Below are 16,696 nucleotides of genomic sequence, written 5' to 3'. Positions count from 1 at the left end.
TGTTTATGTCTAAAATTTAAATTATGTAAGAACTACAAATAAGTAAACTAACACTCAAAGTAGTACAATAATACACATAAAATGTTTAGAGTACAATATTTAACTTTAATAAATGAATAAAACTATAGCAAGACACACAAAAACAAATTTATAACTTATAAGTTATAACTTAATAAAAAATAAAAATAAAAATAAAAAAACAAACAAAAACAAACAAACAAAAACAAACAAAATGCGTTATAACTTATATAAATAAGTAACAGTACACCCATTCAGTCATTCACCAAATTCAATATCTGAAAGAGAGAGAAAAAAAACACAGAGAGAGAAGTGATTCGGACTTGTTGTCCACGCTGAGAGAGAGAGAGAGATCGGAAGGGACAGAGGACAGAGGGCACAGCGTCGACGTTGGAGCTCGCCGATCGGCCCGATCTAACTCCAACGAGGGACAGATGGCAACGGCAGCGACAGAGGGAGGGTGGGTTAAGAAGAGATGTGGTTTCAACTTTTAGAGACTCTAAACTTGCTTAAATGATTTAGGGTTATCACAAAATCAATGGTATTGGTAAGTCACCTGTCAAGATTTGTGTATGTGTGTGTGTGTGTGTATGTGTGTGTGTGTGTTTTTTTTTTTCATTGCTGGCGTGTTAGATGCATCGCGTTGGCGCCGTGTCGGAGAATCGAAAAAAAGAAAAAAGAAAAAAAAGAAAAAAAAAAGGGACACTGCTAGACACCTGAATCTGGCGCGTCGTACACGCGTTGGTGTCTGACACATGTCGGACACGGACACGACGCCAAAAATGGCATGTCCGTGCAACCTAGCTTTTAATATATGGTAATCTTTTAAGATTCCTTAAAATATTAAAATGTTTAGGGATGACAATTTTCCCTTGCCCCGCTTGACCCGCCTCTCCCCGCTTCGCCCCATGCGGGTTTTCCCTGCCCCACAAAGGTGGTGAGGCGGGGATGGGGCGAGATTTTAGCCCCGTACCACAGGTTGAGACAGGGATGGGTTTAGACTTTTTAGACCCAACCCATCCCGCTCTGCCCCCTATTGATAAGGGTTAAATTGTAAATTTTTCATACTCTAAAATACTACTGTAGGGACGCAGTTTGAGTTCTAAGCCCAAAAAGTGAGTGGATCTATGCCCAATGAGCCCAATACAATAAATTTGTAGAGAGTGGGTTGGAAAACTAGGTTACAATGAGTTGGGTGACAATTATAATGGATCCAGATGATAATAAAGTAAAGGTGGATTGGTTTTATCTAAGGAAAATTATCCTTGGCATAGTCCGAGTAGATCAATTCTTGTATATATTACTTGAAGTTGGTTACAAATACAATTCTAATTGCTAGAGTCTTTCTTTCTTAATTCTCCGATCCTTTTCTCTTAGGGCCTTCCTTCTAATTTATACTATTTCTCCCTTCTTATCTCTACCCTCCACGTGGACAGTAGATTGCTTGTATTGATCCTTATCCCATCAGCACCCTCCTAAAGTCTTTGGGGCTAGTTGTAAGGCTGAAAAATACTATTTAGATATCACTTCCTCAGACCACTCAACGTCCTTGGACAAGGCCTAAGACCCAATATATATATATATATATACACTTTTGGGCCCCTTACCCTACAATAGCCCTTCAAAACTCTAGTTTTTCCCCTCTTATTCGAGGAGAAAAAAATGGGGTTTTGAATCTGGAGAATTAAATCCATTTATTTCTCTGATTTACACACGTGAGAATATCACTTCGCATGTCCTGTAACTATTCCTAACGCTTCGAAGCCCGCGATATCTCATTAAATGCTTTAGGTGGCGCCTTGTTCCCCGCATCCTACGGCTGGCATTTCTCCTTGAATTTTAAGCGGGATAACTCCCACTCAATTCCGCCTCCTATATAAGGCACCTAGAGGGTTTAATTTTCTTCACTTCACAAATTTGCAAGCCTTTAAGAATTCTCAAACTCTCCAGCTTTCAAGAATTCCTCAATCTCCCAACTCTGAAGAAGTTCCTGAAGTGTTACCTATTCTCATTCTCATAAGTTTTCACGTGTCTAGGTTCTTTTCTCCTCAGCCAATCTCCTCGGCCTCCTAACATTCACTCATTTTTCAAAAACATTTCCTTCATTTCCTTTTAGCTTGTTAAGATCGGTAGATTCAAACACCTGGTAGATTCTCCTGCCAGGATGGAGGGTTTCAGGGCCAAATATCACATTCCACAGGGAATTTCCCTGCGGTATTGTGCTCCAGATCAGGTGGTTACAAATAGAAAAGAGAGGGTGGTTGTCATTCCTATGATCGCCTTCATAGAAGGAGGAATGACGCTTCCCATGAGTAGGATAACCTAAGATTACCTAATTAACCATAGGTTGTGTCCTCACCAGTGCGCACCCAACCTATTTAAAGTCTTAGGTAGCGTTGATGCTGTCAATGAGCAGATGGGTTTAAGACTCACCTGGCACGACGTCTTCCACATGTATGAGTGCCATTCACTTGATGACTCGAGGTATTACCTCAAGTCTAGGTCCTCCATTGTTAGGCTTATATCATGTCTTCCCAAGTCCAGCAAGGGCCTGAAGGACGACTACCTAATCGCCTCTAGGGAATGGCAGTCTTTATTGCCCAACTCGGGAGGGAGAGCCAGGTGGGATACCCTAGGGTTAGGTCCCATGACATGGGATTTAGTTTTTTTCAGCTTTGCTACTCTTCCCTCTAGCATTTCATTTCCCTTTGATGATAGGTTTTATTGGTCTGACCATGATTTTGCTTCTTGGTTGTTTTTGCAAATAAAAGGCATGTAGCGCCTCACCTCAATTTAGTCAATGTAGGGACGGACCTAGGTAGAGGGCTAAGGGGGCCCAGGCCCCAAAAAAAAATTTTAGCAAATAAAATTTTCCAAAAAAATAAAAATAAAAAAGGCTTAGGCCCCCCTAAGTTTTTAGCTTGGGCCCCCTAGTTTTTAGCTCGGGCCCCTCCCAAAAATCATGAACCTCAGCTCATAATTCGACCAGCACAGAAGCCCATGACCCATGTAAATTAAAAATAAATAAATAAATAAATAAATAAAATAAAAACTCTTAGCTCCAGCAGTCCAAAACCAAACGAAGACAGCAAAAAACGAAGGAAAAAAAAAAAGGAAAGTGAAAGGCGAGAGTGCAAGACAGAGAGATAGAGAGCCATGTCGCCATGAGTCGTGATGCTTGCGAGACCGAAGACCCACTTGCCGCCGCCGCTGCCCACGGAGACCCCTCACAGGTATTTACTCATCTTTTCCTTCAAAACCTAATAAAATGTTTGTGATCTAAGAATCTGAGATTCACAGAAACTGTGCTTGTGCCTTGTGGACTTGTGATTCATGTTTGTGTTTTTACTGATAATTGATGAACTAAACTGATGTTGGTGATTATGAATTGAATTTGAATCTATGCTACCTGTGGTGTTTTTTTTTTGTTTTTGTTTTTTTGAGATTTTTGGCTTTGTGACTCTGTGTTTGTGACTCTCTCTCTTGCATTATATAGATAAGAGAGATAGAGAGAGAGAGAGAGTAGAGCTTGTAGAGATAGTTTTTTCTTTGTTGACTGGTAGTTGGGCATAATAGGGACAAGTGGAGTTAGGCAATGGACAAATTGACAGAAAAAAAAAGGTAAAGTTAAGAAAATTTTTTGTTAGTAGTGTCGGTAGTAGGATTCATTGGGTTAGTGGTTCAGAATTAGAAAGATGGAGACAACACAAAGACACAAAGACATAAATAAAGGCAGAGACAACACAAAGACATAAATAAAGGCAGACCAAAGACAAAAAGAAAAAAACAAATCATATAATATAGAAAATTGTCACACAAATTTAAGAAAATAACGGTGATTCTTATATGATTTTTCTTTTTTTTGTAGATCATGAAAAAATCAACTACAATGCTTGGTTTTTTCAAAAGAAAAGGTTCAACTTCAAATTCTTCCGTAGTCAACATGGAATTGCCAATAACTAATGTTGTTATTCCAATTCCATAAAATGTGGATTTTCCAATTTCGGAAAATGTGGATGTTCCAATTCCAGAAAACATCGATGTTCTAATTCCGGAAAATGTCGATGGTCCAATCTCTCAAACACAATTTCAAAGAATTGACATTGATTCTTTGGATTCGTATTTGAAATTTTTTTTTCACCTATCTCCGCCCCCCCCCCCTCAACTTAAAATCCTGCATCCATCTCTGAGTCAATGTCGCGGATTTCAACAAAGTCCAAAGGTCTAAGGTGTTCGTGGGTGAGGACAGGCAATTGAGAGCAGTCCACCTCATCATTGATTTCGAGCCGCTATCAGACGCTTTCCAGGACATGGGCCATGCAATCAGGGCAGGCGATCCTCGGCTATGTAGGATAGACGTCTCGGTTACCGGGTTCCTGGCCCACGAGGATGTTATGCCAATTGAGCTATTATCTCAACGTGCTCTCCCTGAAGCAGCGATCTCGAGGGAATAGACTGCTTCCTCACACTTATCACTCGATGAGGAAATAGATCAATTCCAACTCGAGGAAGAAGAAGAGGTGCGAGCAGATCCCATCAAGATCTTGGATTCTAAGGGTGAGCTTGACAATTCCTGAGTAGCTTGTTCCCCCCAATTGATAATCGCCGAGGTAGATAGCAACTTTGAGGAGGAAGACGCAATGGCTCTGAATCCGAGGAAAGGCTTAAAGGACCTTATGGCTGGGAGGAAATAAGGGTCATCATCCAAAGAGACCCCTAAATCCTAACTTCCCTTTAGTCTCCCCCTCCCCCTCTTTCTCCTGCAACCACAGTCGGCCTGCTCCCCATCCCTAACTTGAAGAAGAAAAAGAAGGAGCAGGAAATGGAGGAAGGTGAGGTGGTCCCTCAGAAGGGGGCCAAACAACAAAAGACGGCCAAGGATAAGCAGGCCTCCTTTGTGGATAGTAAGGAGGACCCAAGTATGGCCGAGGTGCGCCAACAACAATGTACTTGGGCTCCTCGGTTGGAGCTGGATGGCGCTGCCATCCTATGGAACTCCTTCATTAGGGAGTTCCAGAAAGGGCACTCTGCCTATATTGCTGAAGCCCTAAAGTAGCCCTTCCTCTTACCAAAAGACATGGATGCTCTAAAGCACATGAGGTAGCCAAACCTCTTAATGTCCCTGAAGAGAGATCTTGCCATGGTAAGTTTCACCATCATATCTTTTAGCTAAATGCTAAGGTGCCATTTCCATTTTCTCTTCTTTTTCTTTTTTACATGGGATTCCTTTGTCATTTTTGTGCAGGCTATCCAGGAGGTTTTTGTAGCTGAGGAATGGGTCAAGGATGCCCGGAACAAGGCCAGGGTTAAGGCCAACCTCCGCGTTGAGACCAACAAAGCCCTGGGAGTCATAAAGTAGGAGAACCAAGAATTGGCCACGAAGCTGACTGCCGAGTAAAGGGCGCAGAAGAGCGCTGAGGCTGGCCTAAAGAATGTCCAAAACCAGGCTAAAGATCAGTGTAAAAAGCTTTATTTTACTAAGATAAAGTTGCCACATAGAAGCAGCTGATCCTGGACCTTAAAGCTGATTTGGAGAAAACCAAAGCTGCCGCTCGGACAGCCAAGGAAGCTGCGGAGGCCTTAAGGCAAGTGTCCTATAACCTTGGGGTAGAAGAAACTGAGATCCGGCTTGCTGAGGAGCTGGTCGAGGTATGCAGGGATTACTGTAAGGAGACATGGATTGAGGCCCTCAACCTTGCAAGGATCCCTGCTGCCTCGAAGTGGAGGTAGGCTAGGAGTGTTTACTACCCTCCCAACATCCACGAAGTCCCACCTCCCTCTGCCTTTGCTCCAGAATCCTCTGAGCAACCCCTGACTGCTCAAACCCTTCCTCCCCCCTCTGAGGCTTCCAAAGGATCTAGCCAAGCTGGTGATCAAGGCCAAGGATAAGGGCAAGGGCAAGGAGGCCAAGCCCCCCTCAGAGGCTAAGGATGCTACCAAGGCCAAGGATGCTGCAGTCAAAGCGAAGAAGGCCGAGGCCAAATCCAAAAAGGCTGACCCCAAGGCCAACGATGCTCCTGCCTTTCAGCCGAGCAGGAAAGAAGACCCTCCTTCTCCAGCCAAGGCCTAGCTCTTAGGATTTTATTTCCTTTCTGTAATTTTTCTTTCTTTTTATAGTTTTCCTTTGTATCTTTTCTTTTGTGGTGGCAGTTTGCCATTGTATATAATGAACATTTCCTTTATTTAATAAAAAGGGCTGCACTTTTTACTTTATGAATCTTTCCTTTCTCTGTAATAGTTATTTTATAGTTGGTGTAGTTATCATTTTTTCCTCTGATGGGTCTTAAAACTAATGATGATGTTGACAATAGTGAATTATTGCTACCTTGAACTTCACCAAAGCTAACAATAGTGCACTGCTGCTAACTCAGACAAATTAAACACGTATAAATAATAAGGAAAATGATCGTGTACTTAGGCAAATAACCAAGAACATTAACATAACCAAGAACATTAACTTACCTAAGGCAAGTGATTCAAGGAGCTGAGTATGAGCTGGGATCCGTTTTAACATTTAGAGAGAAAAAAAAAAAGTGTTAATTTACCCAAGGCATGTGGTTTGAGGGGAGCCAAGCGTAACCAAGGCTCTATTTAACACTTAGAAAGATGTCATTAAGTTTTAATTTACCCAAAACATGTGATCCGAGAGACCAAACATAACTAAAGTTCTGTTGAACACTTAGAAAGATGTCATTAAGTATTAATTTACCCAATGCATGTGGTTCGAGGGACCAAACATAATTAAGGTTTTGTTTAACACTTAGAAATATGTTATTAAGTATTAATTTACCCAAAGCATGTGGTTCGAGGGACCAGGCATAGCTAAAATTCTGTTTAATATTTAAAAATATGTCATGAAAATATCAATTTACCCAATGTATATGGTCTGAGGAGCCATGTATGACCAATATTTTGTTTGATATTCAAATAAATAATAGAAAGTACAGCACATAATGTAATAAATAAGAATATGACAAGGGAAACTTTTATTATTAATAATACCTTCTCAAGTTGTTTACATTCTAGGGGCATGGTACAACATTTTTATCTAGGTCTTCAAGATAATAGGCACCTATTCCAGCCACCGAGGTGATGCGATACGGCTCTTCCCAGTTGGGCCCTAATTTTTCCCATGCTGGGTTCTTTGCAGTACCTAAAACCTTTCTTAATACCAAGTCTCCAAGTGCTAGTGGCCTTAACTTCACATTGGCATCATACCCTTGCTTGAGCTTGTATTGATAATACACTAATTGAACCATGGCATTTTCTCTTCACTCTTCAATTAAGTCTAATCTCTTCCCTAACAGCCTATCATTGTTGCTTGGGGTGAAAGAACTTGTTCTTAGTGTTGGGAATCCAGTCTCCAAAGGGATAACAACCTCAGTTCTATAAGTCATTGAAAATGGTGTCTCCCTCGTTGACCTACGAGGTGTGGTCCGATACGTCCAAAGGAAGTGCGACAGCTCTTCCACCTATTTTCCCTTCACATCATCCCATCTTTTCTTAATTTCATTCACTATAACCTTATTGAGAACCTCGGCTTGTCCATTCCCTTGTGGATAGGCTGGGGTGGAATACATATTCGTTATTCCTAAGTTATAACAATATCTCCTGAAGGCCTTGCTATCAAACTGAAGGCCGTTGTCTGAGATTAGGGGTGGCAAAATTTGACACGACCCGCGAACCCGACACGACTAACCTGTTTATAAACAGGTCATGGGTTGAGGATAAATGGGTTCGGGTCATATTCGGGTCGACACGGCTGACCCGTTTAATAAACGGGTCGTGTTCGTGTTTAACATGTGAACCCGTTTGACCTGTTTGACCCGTTTAGGTAATAAAGGTATTAAATTTTGTTATTATTACTTAATTTTTGTTGTTGTAATTATATCTTTATTATTATATTTATGGTTGTAATTGTATTTTAATTTTAGATATATAGAAATTAATAATAGATTATTTAAATCATGTATGACCTATTAATCAAACAGGTTATTAGTATTAATTTTTACATGACTTATTAATTAAACAGGTTAAACGTGTCGGGTTGGGTCAACCTGTTTAATAAACAGGTCGGGTTAGGGTTGAGGATTCTTGACACGTTTACTAAACAGGTCGGGTTCGAGTCAACCCATATAGCAGAGTACTTATGGCTCGACACGACACGAACCCGACCCGCGAACACGAATTGACACCCCTATCTGAGATGAGGGTATGGGATATCTCAAACCGAGTGACAATATTTTTCTAAACAAACCTCTTGGCATCCACATCCCTAATATTCACCAATGGTTCAACTTTAACCTACTTGGTGAAGTAATACGTGCCGGCTAGCACATATCTCTTATTCCCTGCTGCCTTAGGGAAAGGGCCTACAATGTTCAAGCCCTATTGAGCAAATGGCCAAGGGTTGGATAGAGGATTAAGGACTCCTCCCGGTTGGTGAATGTTTGGTGTAAATCTTTGGCATTAATCATACTTCTTCACATACTCTTGTGCTTCCTTCTGCATGTTCGGCCACCAGTATCCTTGAGTGAGGGCTCTATGAGACAAAGATGTGCCTCTTGTATGGCTTCCATAAATCTCTTCATGTAACTCTTCAACGAGTAGCTCTAATGCTTCAGGTGTATGCATAACAAGTATAGCTTAGAAAAAGAGCGCTTGTACAATTTTTGGTCCTTAAACAGCCAAAATCGAAAAGCCTTTCTTCACATCTTGTCAGCTTCTGATTTCTCCTCGAGCAAGATATCTTCCTTAAGGAATAGCACTATAGGGTCCATCCAGCTAGGCCTCACCCTAATTTGATGGATATGGACCGTCTCCCTCTTCACTTTAGTTGGCTTGCATAAGTCTTCAACCAGGATGACCCGAGGTAAACCCTATGTCGAGGAGGTTACAAGAGTGGCCAGAGAGTCAGCATGTGTATTTCCATGCCGAGGGATATGTAGCAAGCTGAAAGACTCAAATCATGATTGCAAATGCCTAACTTGATTCAAATATTCTTGTATTGTCACATCCCTAGCCTCTAACTCTCCTTTCACTTGGCCTATGACCAATCTTAAATCCGAGAATATCTACATTGCCTTTCCACCCATTTTTTGAACCATGGCCATCCCTACCAATAAAGTCTCATACTCAGCCTCATTATTTGTGGCCGAGAAACTCAGTCTTAAGGATTTCTCAATAGTAATCTTCTCAAGAGATACTAGAACTAGCCCAACTCTAAATCCCCTTTGATTTGCTACACCATCAACATATACCCTGCAAGATAAAGGCTCCTACATGGAGACTATGCCAACTGATTTTCCATCCATGTCCTGCCTCTTTACCTCTTCTTCCAATAGGAATTCAGCGAACTTAACCACCAAATCTATGAGGATCTGACCTTTAACAGAGGCGCAAGGCATATACTTGATGTCAAAAGCCCCTAGTATTGTATCCTATTTGGCAATCCTCCATGTGAAATTAGCGCTCTAAAGTAGTGATCGAAGTGGAAGTTGGGTTAAAACAATAACTGTATAGGATTGTAAGTAATGAGGGAGCTTGTGTGCAGCATGTACTACCACCAAAATGGCCTTCTCCAATGGTAGATAACGAACCTTTGCTTCATGCAACGACTTGCTTACATAGTAAACTAGCCTCTACACACCATTGTCAATTTGCACCAGTACTAAGCTTATAGCATGAGAAGCCACAACAATGTAGGCAAATAAAACCTTGTCCACCTCGGGCCTAGACATGACAGGTGGCCAAGAAAGGTACTCCTTAAGTTGTTGGAAGGTTGAGGCACACTCCTCGGTCCACTCAAATCCCTTCCACTTATTCAATAATTAGAAGAAGGGTCTACATCTGTCCGTTAACCAAGAGATGAACTGATTTAAGGTAGCAGTCATTCCTGTTAGCTTCTGGACTTCTTTAGGATTCCAAGGTAATTGTAGATTGTTAATTGCTTTAACCTGATCAGGGTTAACCTCAATTCCGTGATGGGTGACCATATAGCCTAGAAATTTGCCGGATCTCACACCAAAGGAGCACTTGGAAGCATTAAGGTGTAGCTTGTATTTCCTCAGTATTTCAAAAATGTCCTCGAGGTCTCCCATATGCTCGGACACCACTTTACTCTTTACCACCATATCATCTATATAAACCTCAATATTCTTGCGCAATTGTGGTTCAAACATTCTAGTCATCATCCTATGATAGGTAGACCCTACATTCTTCAAATCAAAAGGCATCACCTTGTAGTGGTAATTTCTAGTAGGAGTGACAAAAGCCGTCTTTTCCTAATCACCGAAGGCCAGTGGTATTTGATGGTATCCTTAAAAGGCGTTTAAAAAACTCATCCAAGGATGGCCTACAGTTGTATCTACTAGTTAGTCTATCTGAGGCATAGGGAAATGGTCTTCTAGATAGGTCTTATTTCAATCTGTGAAGTCCACGCACACTCGCCACTTCCTATTTTTCTTCTTCCCCACTACAGTATTAACCAACCACTCAGGGTAAAACACCTCTTTAATAGCCCTAGCCTGCTTGAGTTTCATCACATCATCTTTAACAACATCAGAATGATCCTTAGATAAGCGTCAAAGTGATTACTTTTTGGGGGTGATAGATGGATTGACATTCAAATGATGATATATGAAGCTCGAATCCACCCCAAGAGCTTCGTAAGCACTCCAAGCAAACACATCAATGTTCCTCCTAAGAAACCCTAATAGCTCTTCCTTCTCTTGAGGAGGTAGCTGAGTTCTGACCTGAATAAACTTCTTCGGATCATCACCTACAACAATTTTCTATAAATCCTCACATTTTGCCTCATCGGCTATCCTTTTCACAGGTAACACCGGTGTCTTTGATTGCTATAAATCCCTATCAGTAGAGGCCGAGGACCCGGTTTCAGGATGATGCATAATTGCAGCCACCAAGCATTGTCTAGCCACAAACTGGCTCCCAACTAGCTCTTCGATCTGGTCCTTGGACAAATACTTCACTTTCAAAAGGAGGGTGGAAGAAACAGCCCCTAGGGCATGGAGCCAAGGTCGTGCCACAATGGCTGTGTATGGAGAATAAGCATCCATCACAATGAAATCCACCTCCACCACCTCTGAGCTAACCTACACAGGTAGTCTAATCTGACCTTTTGGAATAACAACCTTCCCATCAAAGCCTAATATTGGTGAATCATAACTTGTCAAATCCTTTGGCTTTAAGTTTAGCCTCTTATATAAATCAGGATACATAATCTCTGTCTCACTACCCTGATACACCATCACCATCTTCACATCATACCCCATATCCTAAAGGTGATGACCAGGGCATCGTCATGTCGTTGTATGGTTCTGACTTTATCCTCATCCTAGAAGCTCAACGCTGGTCGATCCTCCATCCTAGCCCTTTTTGGCTCATGTCCATAGTCCTCGGCAAGTGGCCGAGCCACAGACATCATCCTGGACGGATGAGAATCAGTCCTCCCCGGAGCAGCAAGGATAACATTGATTGTGCCCAAAGGGGCTCTCGAAGAAGCATCACTCTGAAGCTTTGATCCTTCCTGGCCCCCTCTAACCATTGGGAAGATATAGAAATTGCTTCAAACTTCCTTCTCGGACCAGCTGATCCAGATGATCCCACAAAGTTCTACAATCCTCTGTGGTATGTCCTCGGTCTTGGTGGTATTGTCAGTGAAGGCTTTGATTGCGCTTCATGGGGTCACCTTCCATCTTATTTGGCCATTTAAGGAATGTCTCATTCTTGATTTTCTCCAAAACATGGTGTATAGGTTCTCGAAACACCGTGTTAACCATCTGAGCATTGGTAGACCCCAATTGCCAAGCAAAGTCTCTCCGAGGCCGGTTACTGTTATATCGGTTTAACCTAAAATCCCTCATCTCTTGAAAGATAACCTTAGTCTTCCCCTTCCCCTGTTGTTGGTCTTCCTCGACCCATTTATACTTATCAATCCGGTCCATAAGCTGACATACACTAGTAACAAGTTTCCAAGTCAAAGACTTCCTCAAACCATGCTCAGCAGGTAGGCCAACCTTGAAAGTCCTTATGGCAACATCATCAAAGTCACCATCTATCTCATTGAACATCTCCCAGTATCTGTCCGAGTACATTTCCAGGGTCTCCCCTTCTCACATGGTCAAGGATAGTAGGGAATCTAAGAGCCAAGGAACCTTACTACAAGTAATAAAATGAGATCTATATGCCCGGGTAAGTTCCTTAAAGGAATCTATAGAACCTGCCCCTAGGCCATTAAACCGTCTCATCGCTATAGGCCCCAGGCTGGACGGGAACACCTTGTACATCAAGGCCTCAATCCTGGAGTGGACACCCATTCTTTGGTTGAAGTGGCTTACATGCTCTACAGGGTCGATTCAACTATTGTAAATGGTGAACGTTGGTTGAGTGAATCAATGAGGAAGTTTTGCCCCTTCAATTATGCTTGTGAAAGGCGACTTGGAAATTTGGTTCAAAGCCTTGCTTATGGCATCGCTTCCCAGGCCTTTGCGAGATAGGCTCCTATTTTTATGCTCATGGTGGTAATCCTCGTCACACGAGAAAGACTCACTAGGTGGAGTTATCAATTTGGGTCTATAGCTGGCACCCCCCTCCTCACCAAAAGAAACGTCAGAGTTAGGGGGAGTTCACCTTCGCTGTTTATGGCGCAACTTCCTCTTCAAATGATCAATCTCTAGTTGCATGGCTCTGGCATTTTCCTCCTAGGAGACACGACTCCCACCTTGAGAGTGCCTTTTACTAGTATAGGTGGTATGCACATTAGCCTTCCGGTCCTTTCTGCACTCAAGATTGAGGAAATGATCTTGACGTTGAGACCCTGTAGATTCCTCTTGGTTTGGACTTGAACCTACCATAACTGATCGTTACACTCACTATCATACTAGGATTTCCCACAGACGGCGCCAATTGTAGGGACATAGTTTGAGTCTTAAGCCCAAAAAATAAGTGGATTTAGGCCTAATGAGCCCAATATAATGAATTTGTAAAGAATGGGTTAGAAAACTAGGTTACAATGAGTTGGGTAACAATTATAATGGATCTAGATGACAATAAAGTAAAGGTGCAATAGTTTTATCTAAGGAAAATTATCCTCGGCACAATCCAAGGAGATCAATTCTTGTATATATTATTTTGAAGTTGGTTACAAATACAGTTCTAATTGATAGAGTCTTTCTTTCTTAATTCTCCGATCCTTTTCTCTTAGGGTCTTCCTTCTAATTTATACTATTTCTCCCTTCTTATCTCTACCCTCCACGTGGACAGTAGATTACTTATGTTGATCATTGTCTCATCAACACCCTCCTGAAGTCTTTGGGAGTAGCTGTAAGGCTTAAAGCACTACTCAGATATCACTTCCTTATTAATGCGGCTTGAGAGTTAGCAATAGAGCATTTAATGCGATGCTAGCAACTTTCTCTTAGGTATTTCTTAACTCTCATCCCTCTTGTACGTTCATAATGCATGTCATTATCAATAGAACTTTCTGGAATGTCACCTTGGATGATAGGACACACATTTTGATCTTCGCCTCGTTTAGCCGATGGAATATTCCTCCTTGGCCAACCTTCCCCAACCCTCTCATTTGTAGCTTAATCATGGGGCTCTAAGTCTTACATCTTTAATATTGTTTATATGTCCTTGGACCACTCAACATCCTCGGCCAAGGCCTAAGGCCCAATATATATATATATATATACACACTTTTGGGCCCCTTACCCCTACAACTACTATTTAAACAAACACGTCATCAACTTATTTTATTCTACCCAACAAGACTTTCTGCCTTTTTTTTTTTTTTTCTTTTTTTTTTTCCCCCTTCTCTAGCAAGGTCGAAAATAAGGTATTAATTTTAACATTTTTCTTATCTTTATTATAAGCAAATTTACATACTATTGAATAATTAATTTTATATTATGAGATTTTTGTTTTTGTTGTAATATTGTCTTGTTAAACACTTTAATATTATTATTCAATTTTTGCTAAAAATTAGTTTGATTTGATGGGATAAATTTATTTGTAATTTTAAGTATATTTTTATTAACGAAACAGGTTTTATTAAAAACAATTGTAATAGTTGTGGACAAATTAACAAGAAGTAGAGTTTTACAGAGTGAGGCGGGGCTTCGTGAGGCCCTAAGGGGCGGGGATGGGGTAAGACAAAACCATGAGGGGCGAGGGTGAAGACCCCATCATTTGGACCCGCCCCGCCCCATTGTCATCCTTAAAAATGTTCCTTAATATTCTCATATTTAGTTTTACGGAGTGAGGCAGGGCTTCGCGAGGCCCTAAGAGGCGAGAATGGGGTAAGACAAAATCATGAGGGGCGAGGGCGAAGACCCCATCATTCGGACCCGCCCCGCCCCATTATCATCCCTAAAAATGTTCCCTAATATTCTCATATTTAGTTATAAATAACATTAAAATCATATACTCATGTCAATTGACCATAAGAAACTTACCGGTTACCAGTCCATCACATTCACATTAGTTCGCCTTCCTCCAGCTTTTTTTCTATCACTTTCCCTAGTTGGCATAAAATCTTCTTAGTTATGTCCAATTTGAAGAGTCATATTAACGAGGGTTATTAGGGTAATTGTTAATAAACTATATTAGAAAAGTTTTAACGCTACATTTATGGGAAATATAAAAAGTCAACAGAAAAATTAATTGCTTTATCAATTTTCTATAAAATGTTTCTAAAAATAGTTCCTAAATTAATACTTTTAAAACATTCGTTAATATTTTTCATATAAAAATATTAGAAAATCTTTTAATATATGGTAATCTTTTAAGATTCCTTAAAATATTAAAATGTTCCCTAATATTCTCATATTTAGTTGTAAATAACAAGAAAATCATATACTCATGTCATTTGACCATAAGAAAGTTACCGGTCAATCACATTCACATTAGTTTGCTTCCTCCAACTTTTTTTTCTATCACTTTCCCTGGTTGGCATAAAATTTTCTTTGTTATTTCCAATATAAATTTTTAGATTTATCTTTTTTGGGTTACTTTATATTTCAAAAATTAAAAACCCCATCATACATTACAGGGTGATAAACATCTTGCTGTTCCTTTGACCTGGAGGCGTTACAACAGTGAGTTTCAACTTTCAATGCCATACACTCTTCAACCCAAGAAAGAAAAGGAAAAAAAAAAAAAAAAAAAATTTTTTTTTTTTTTTTTTTTTCATTTTCCTTGAGACCAAAAAGCATATGGAGATGAATCAAATCAAAGCCAATGCGCTCTACAAGTTGCCTTAATTTGCCACTACATTTTGCTGATTATGTTAAACAGATACAGTAGTTCTCTTTCAAGAAAATGCATGATATGAGTAATGAGAATCCTGGTGCCTCTACAAACTGAGTTTCCCAAGAACTGATCTTGGTGCGTTATTTCTCACAGAAAGACAATATGCTGAGGAGATGAGGGAGGAAAAAAACAATCTGCTTGTTATAATTGGCTTTTTTCTCATCTGGGTGCCTCTCTTCAATGCTCAGCTACCAGGGCTTTCAACACGCTCCCTAGATGCGCTTCTTCAAGACAATGCTTTCATGGCCTTTGGTGCTCACCCCAAAACAGGCATTCCTTATGAGAGCCACCACATTCCCAGTAATCTCACTGGAATTCAAGTTTCAGCTTTGAGGCTTCGGAGTGGTAGTTTGAGAACGAGAGGGGTTCATAGTTTCAAGGAGTTTCAGATCCCAGTTGGTGTTGCTGAGCAGCCTTATGTGGAGAGGCTTGCTTTGGTCTACCACAACCTCGGTAACTGGTCTAATTCTTTTTACCCTTTACCTGGATTTTCATATTTAGCTCCTGTTCTTGGTCTCCTAGCCTATAATGCTTCTGATTTGTCTGCTTCAAATGTGCCTGAATTGAGTTTAAGAGCATCTGATAAGCCCATTTTGGTAAAGTTCCCAGATTTGAAATTAGGTCCTGATGGGGTGTCACCAAAGTGTGTGTATTTTGATTTACATGGTTCAGTGCAGTTTGACAATGTGTTGCCAGGGAATGTATGTTCAGCAATTCAACAAGGGCATTTCTCTATAGTTGTAGAGTCTATTGCTCCTTCACCAGCTCCAGGTGTGGAGGTTGTTCCTCCTATTGCTGCTAAAAATGGTGGAAAGGACCAGTCTAAGGTGTGGAGAGTGTTTGGATCTTTACTTGGTGGGTTTATTCTATTGGGTCTATTGGGTTTATTGGCTGTGTGGTTGAGAAGGTTCAAACATGGGAAGAAGGTGCAGCAAATGGAATGGGTGGCAGATAGGGGTGAGACTTTGCAGATAACAACCTTTGGGAATGCCAAGGCTCCTTTGGCAATGGGAACTCGGACAAGACCAGTATTGGAGAATGAATATGTGCCTTAGATTAAACTCCCCAAAGTTTTTTGTTTCTTCATTCGTAGTTCAGTTCAGTTCAGTTCAGTTCAAGTATTCAATTCTCATATTCTTTCTTTTTGAATATCAATCAGTTTGTTTTCTTTGTTTTGATATCTAGATTAAACTCACAAAAGTTTTTTGTTTCTTCATTCATAGTTCAGTTCAGTTCAGATTCTCATATTCTTTCTTTTTGAATATCAATCAGTTTGCTTTCTTTGTTTTGATATCTTGGTTGCTGTTGTACTTATTTATAACACATACAATGATGCCCATGA

General features: G+C 40.6%; 1 protein-coding gene across 1 annotated transcript; it reads left to right on the top strand.

The window, feature by feature from the left end:
• The first annotated feature begins 15,467 nt into the window (after window positions 1-15,467).
• LOC112007237 (uncharacterized) lies at window positions 15,468-16,409 on the top strand. The gene has a single exon (XM_024039556.1). The coding sequence runs from the start codon at window positions 15,468-15,470 to the stop codon at window positions 16,407-16,409; it is 942 nt and encodes a 313-aa protein (XP_023895324.1).
• Window positions 16,410-16,696: the final 287 nt, after the last annotated feature.

Source organism: Quercus suber, unplaced genomic scaffold (assembly GCF_002906115.3).
Source record: "Quercus suber isolate HL8 unplaced genomic scaffold, Cork oak 2.0 scaffold_456, whole genome shotgun sequence".
Classification (NCBI taxonomy): Eukaryota; Viridiplantae; Streptophyta; class Magnoliopsida; order Fagales; family Fagaceae; genus Quercus; species Quercus suber.
The sequence above is the reverse complement of the archived record's forward strand: the minus strand, read 5'-3'. Positions and strand labels throughout refer to the sequence as shown.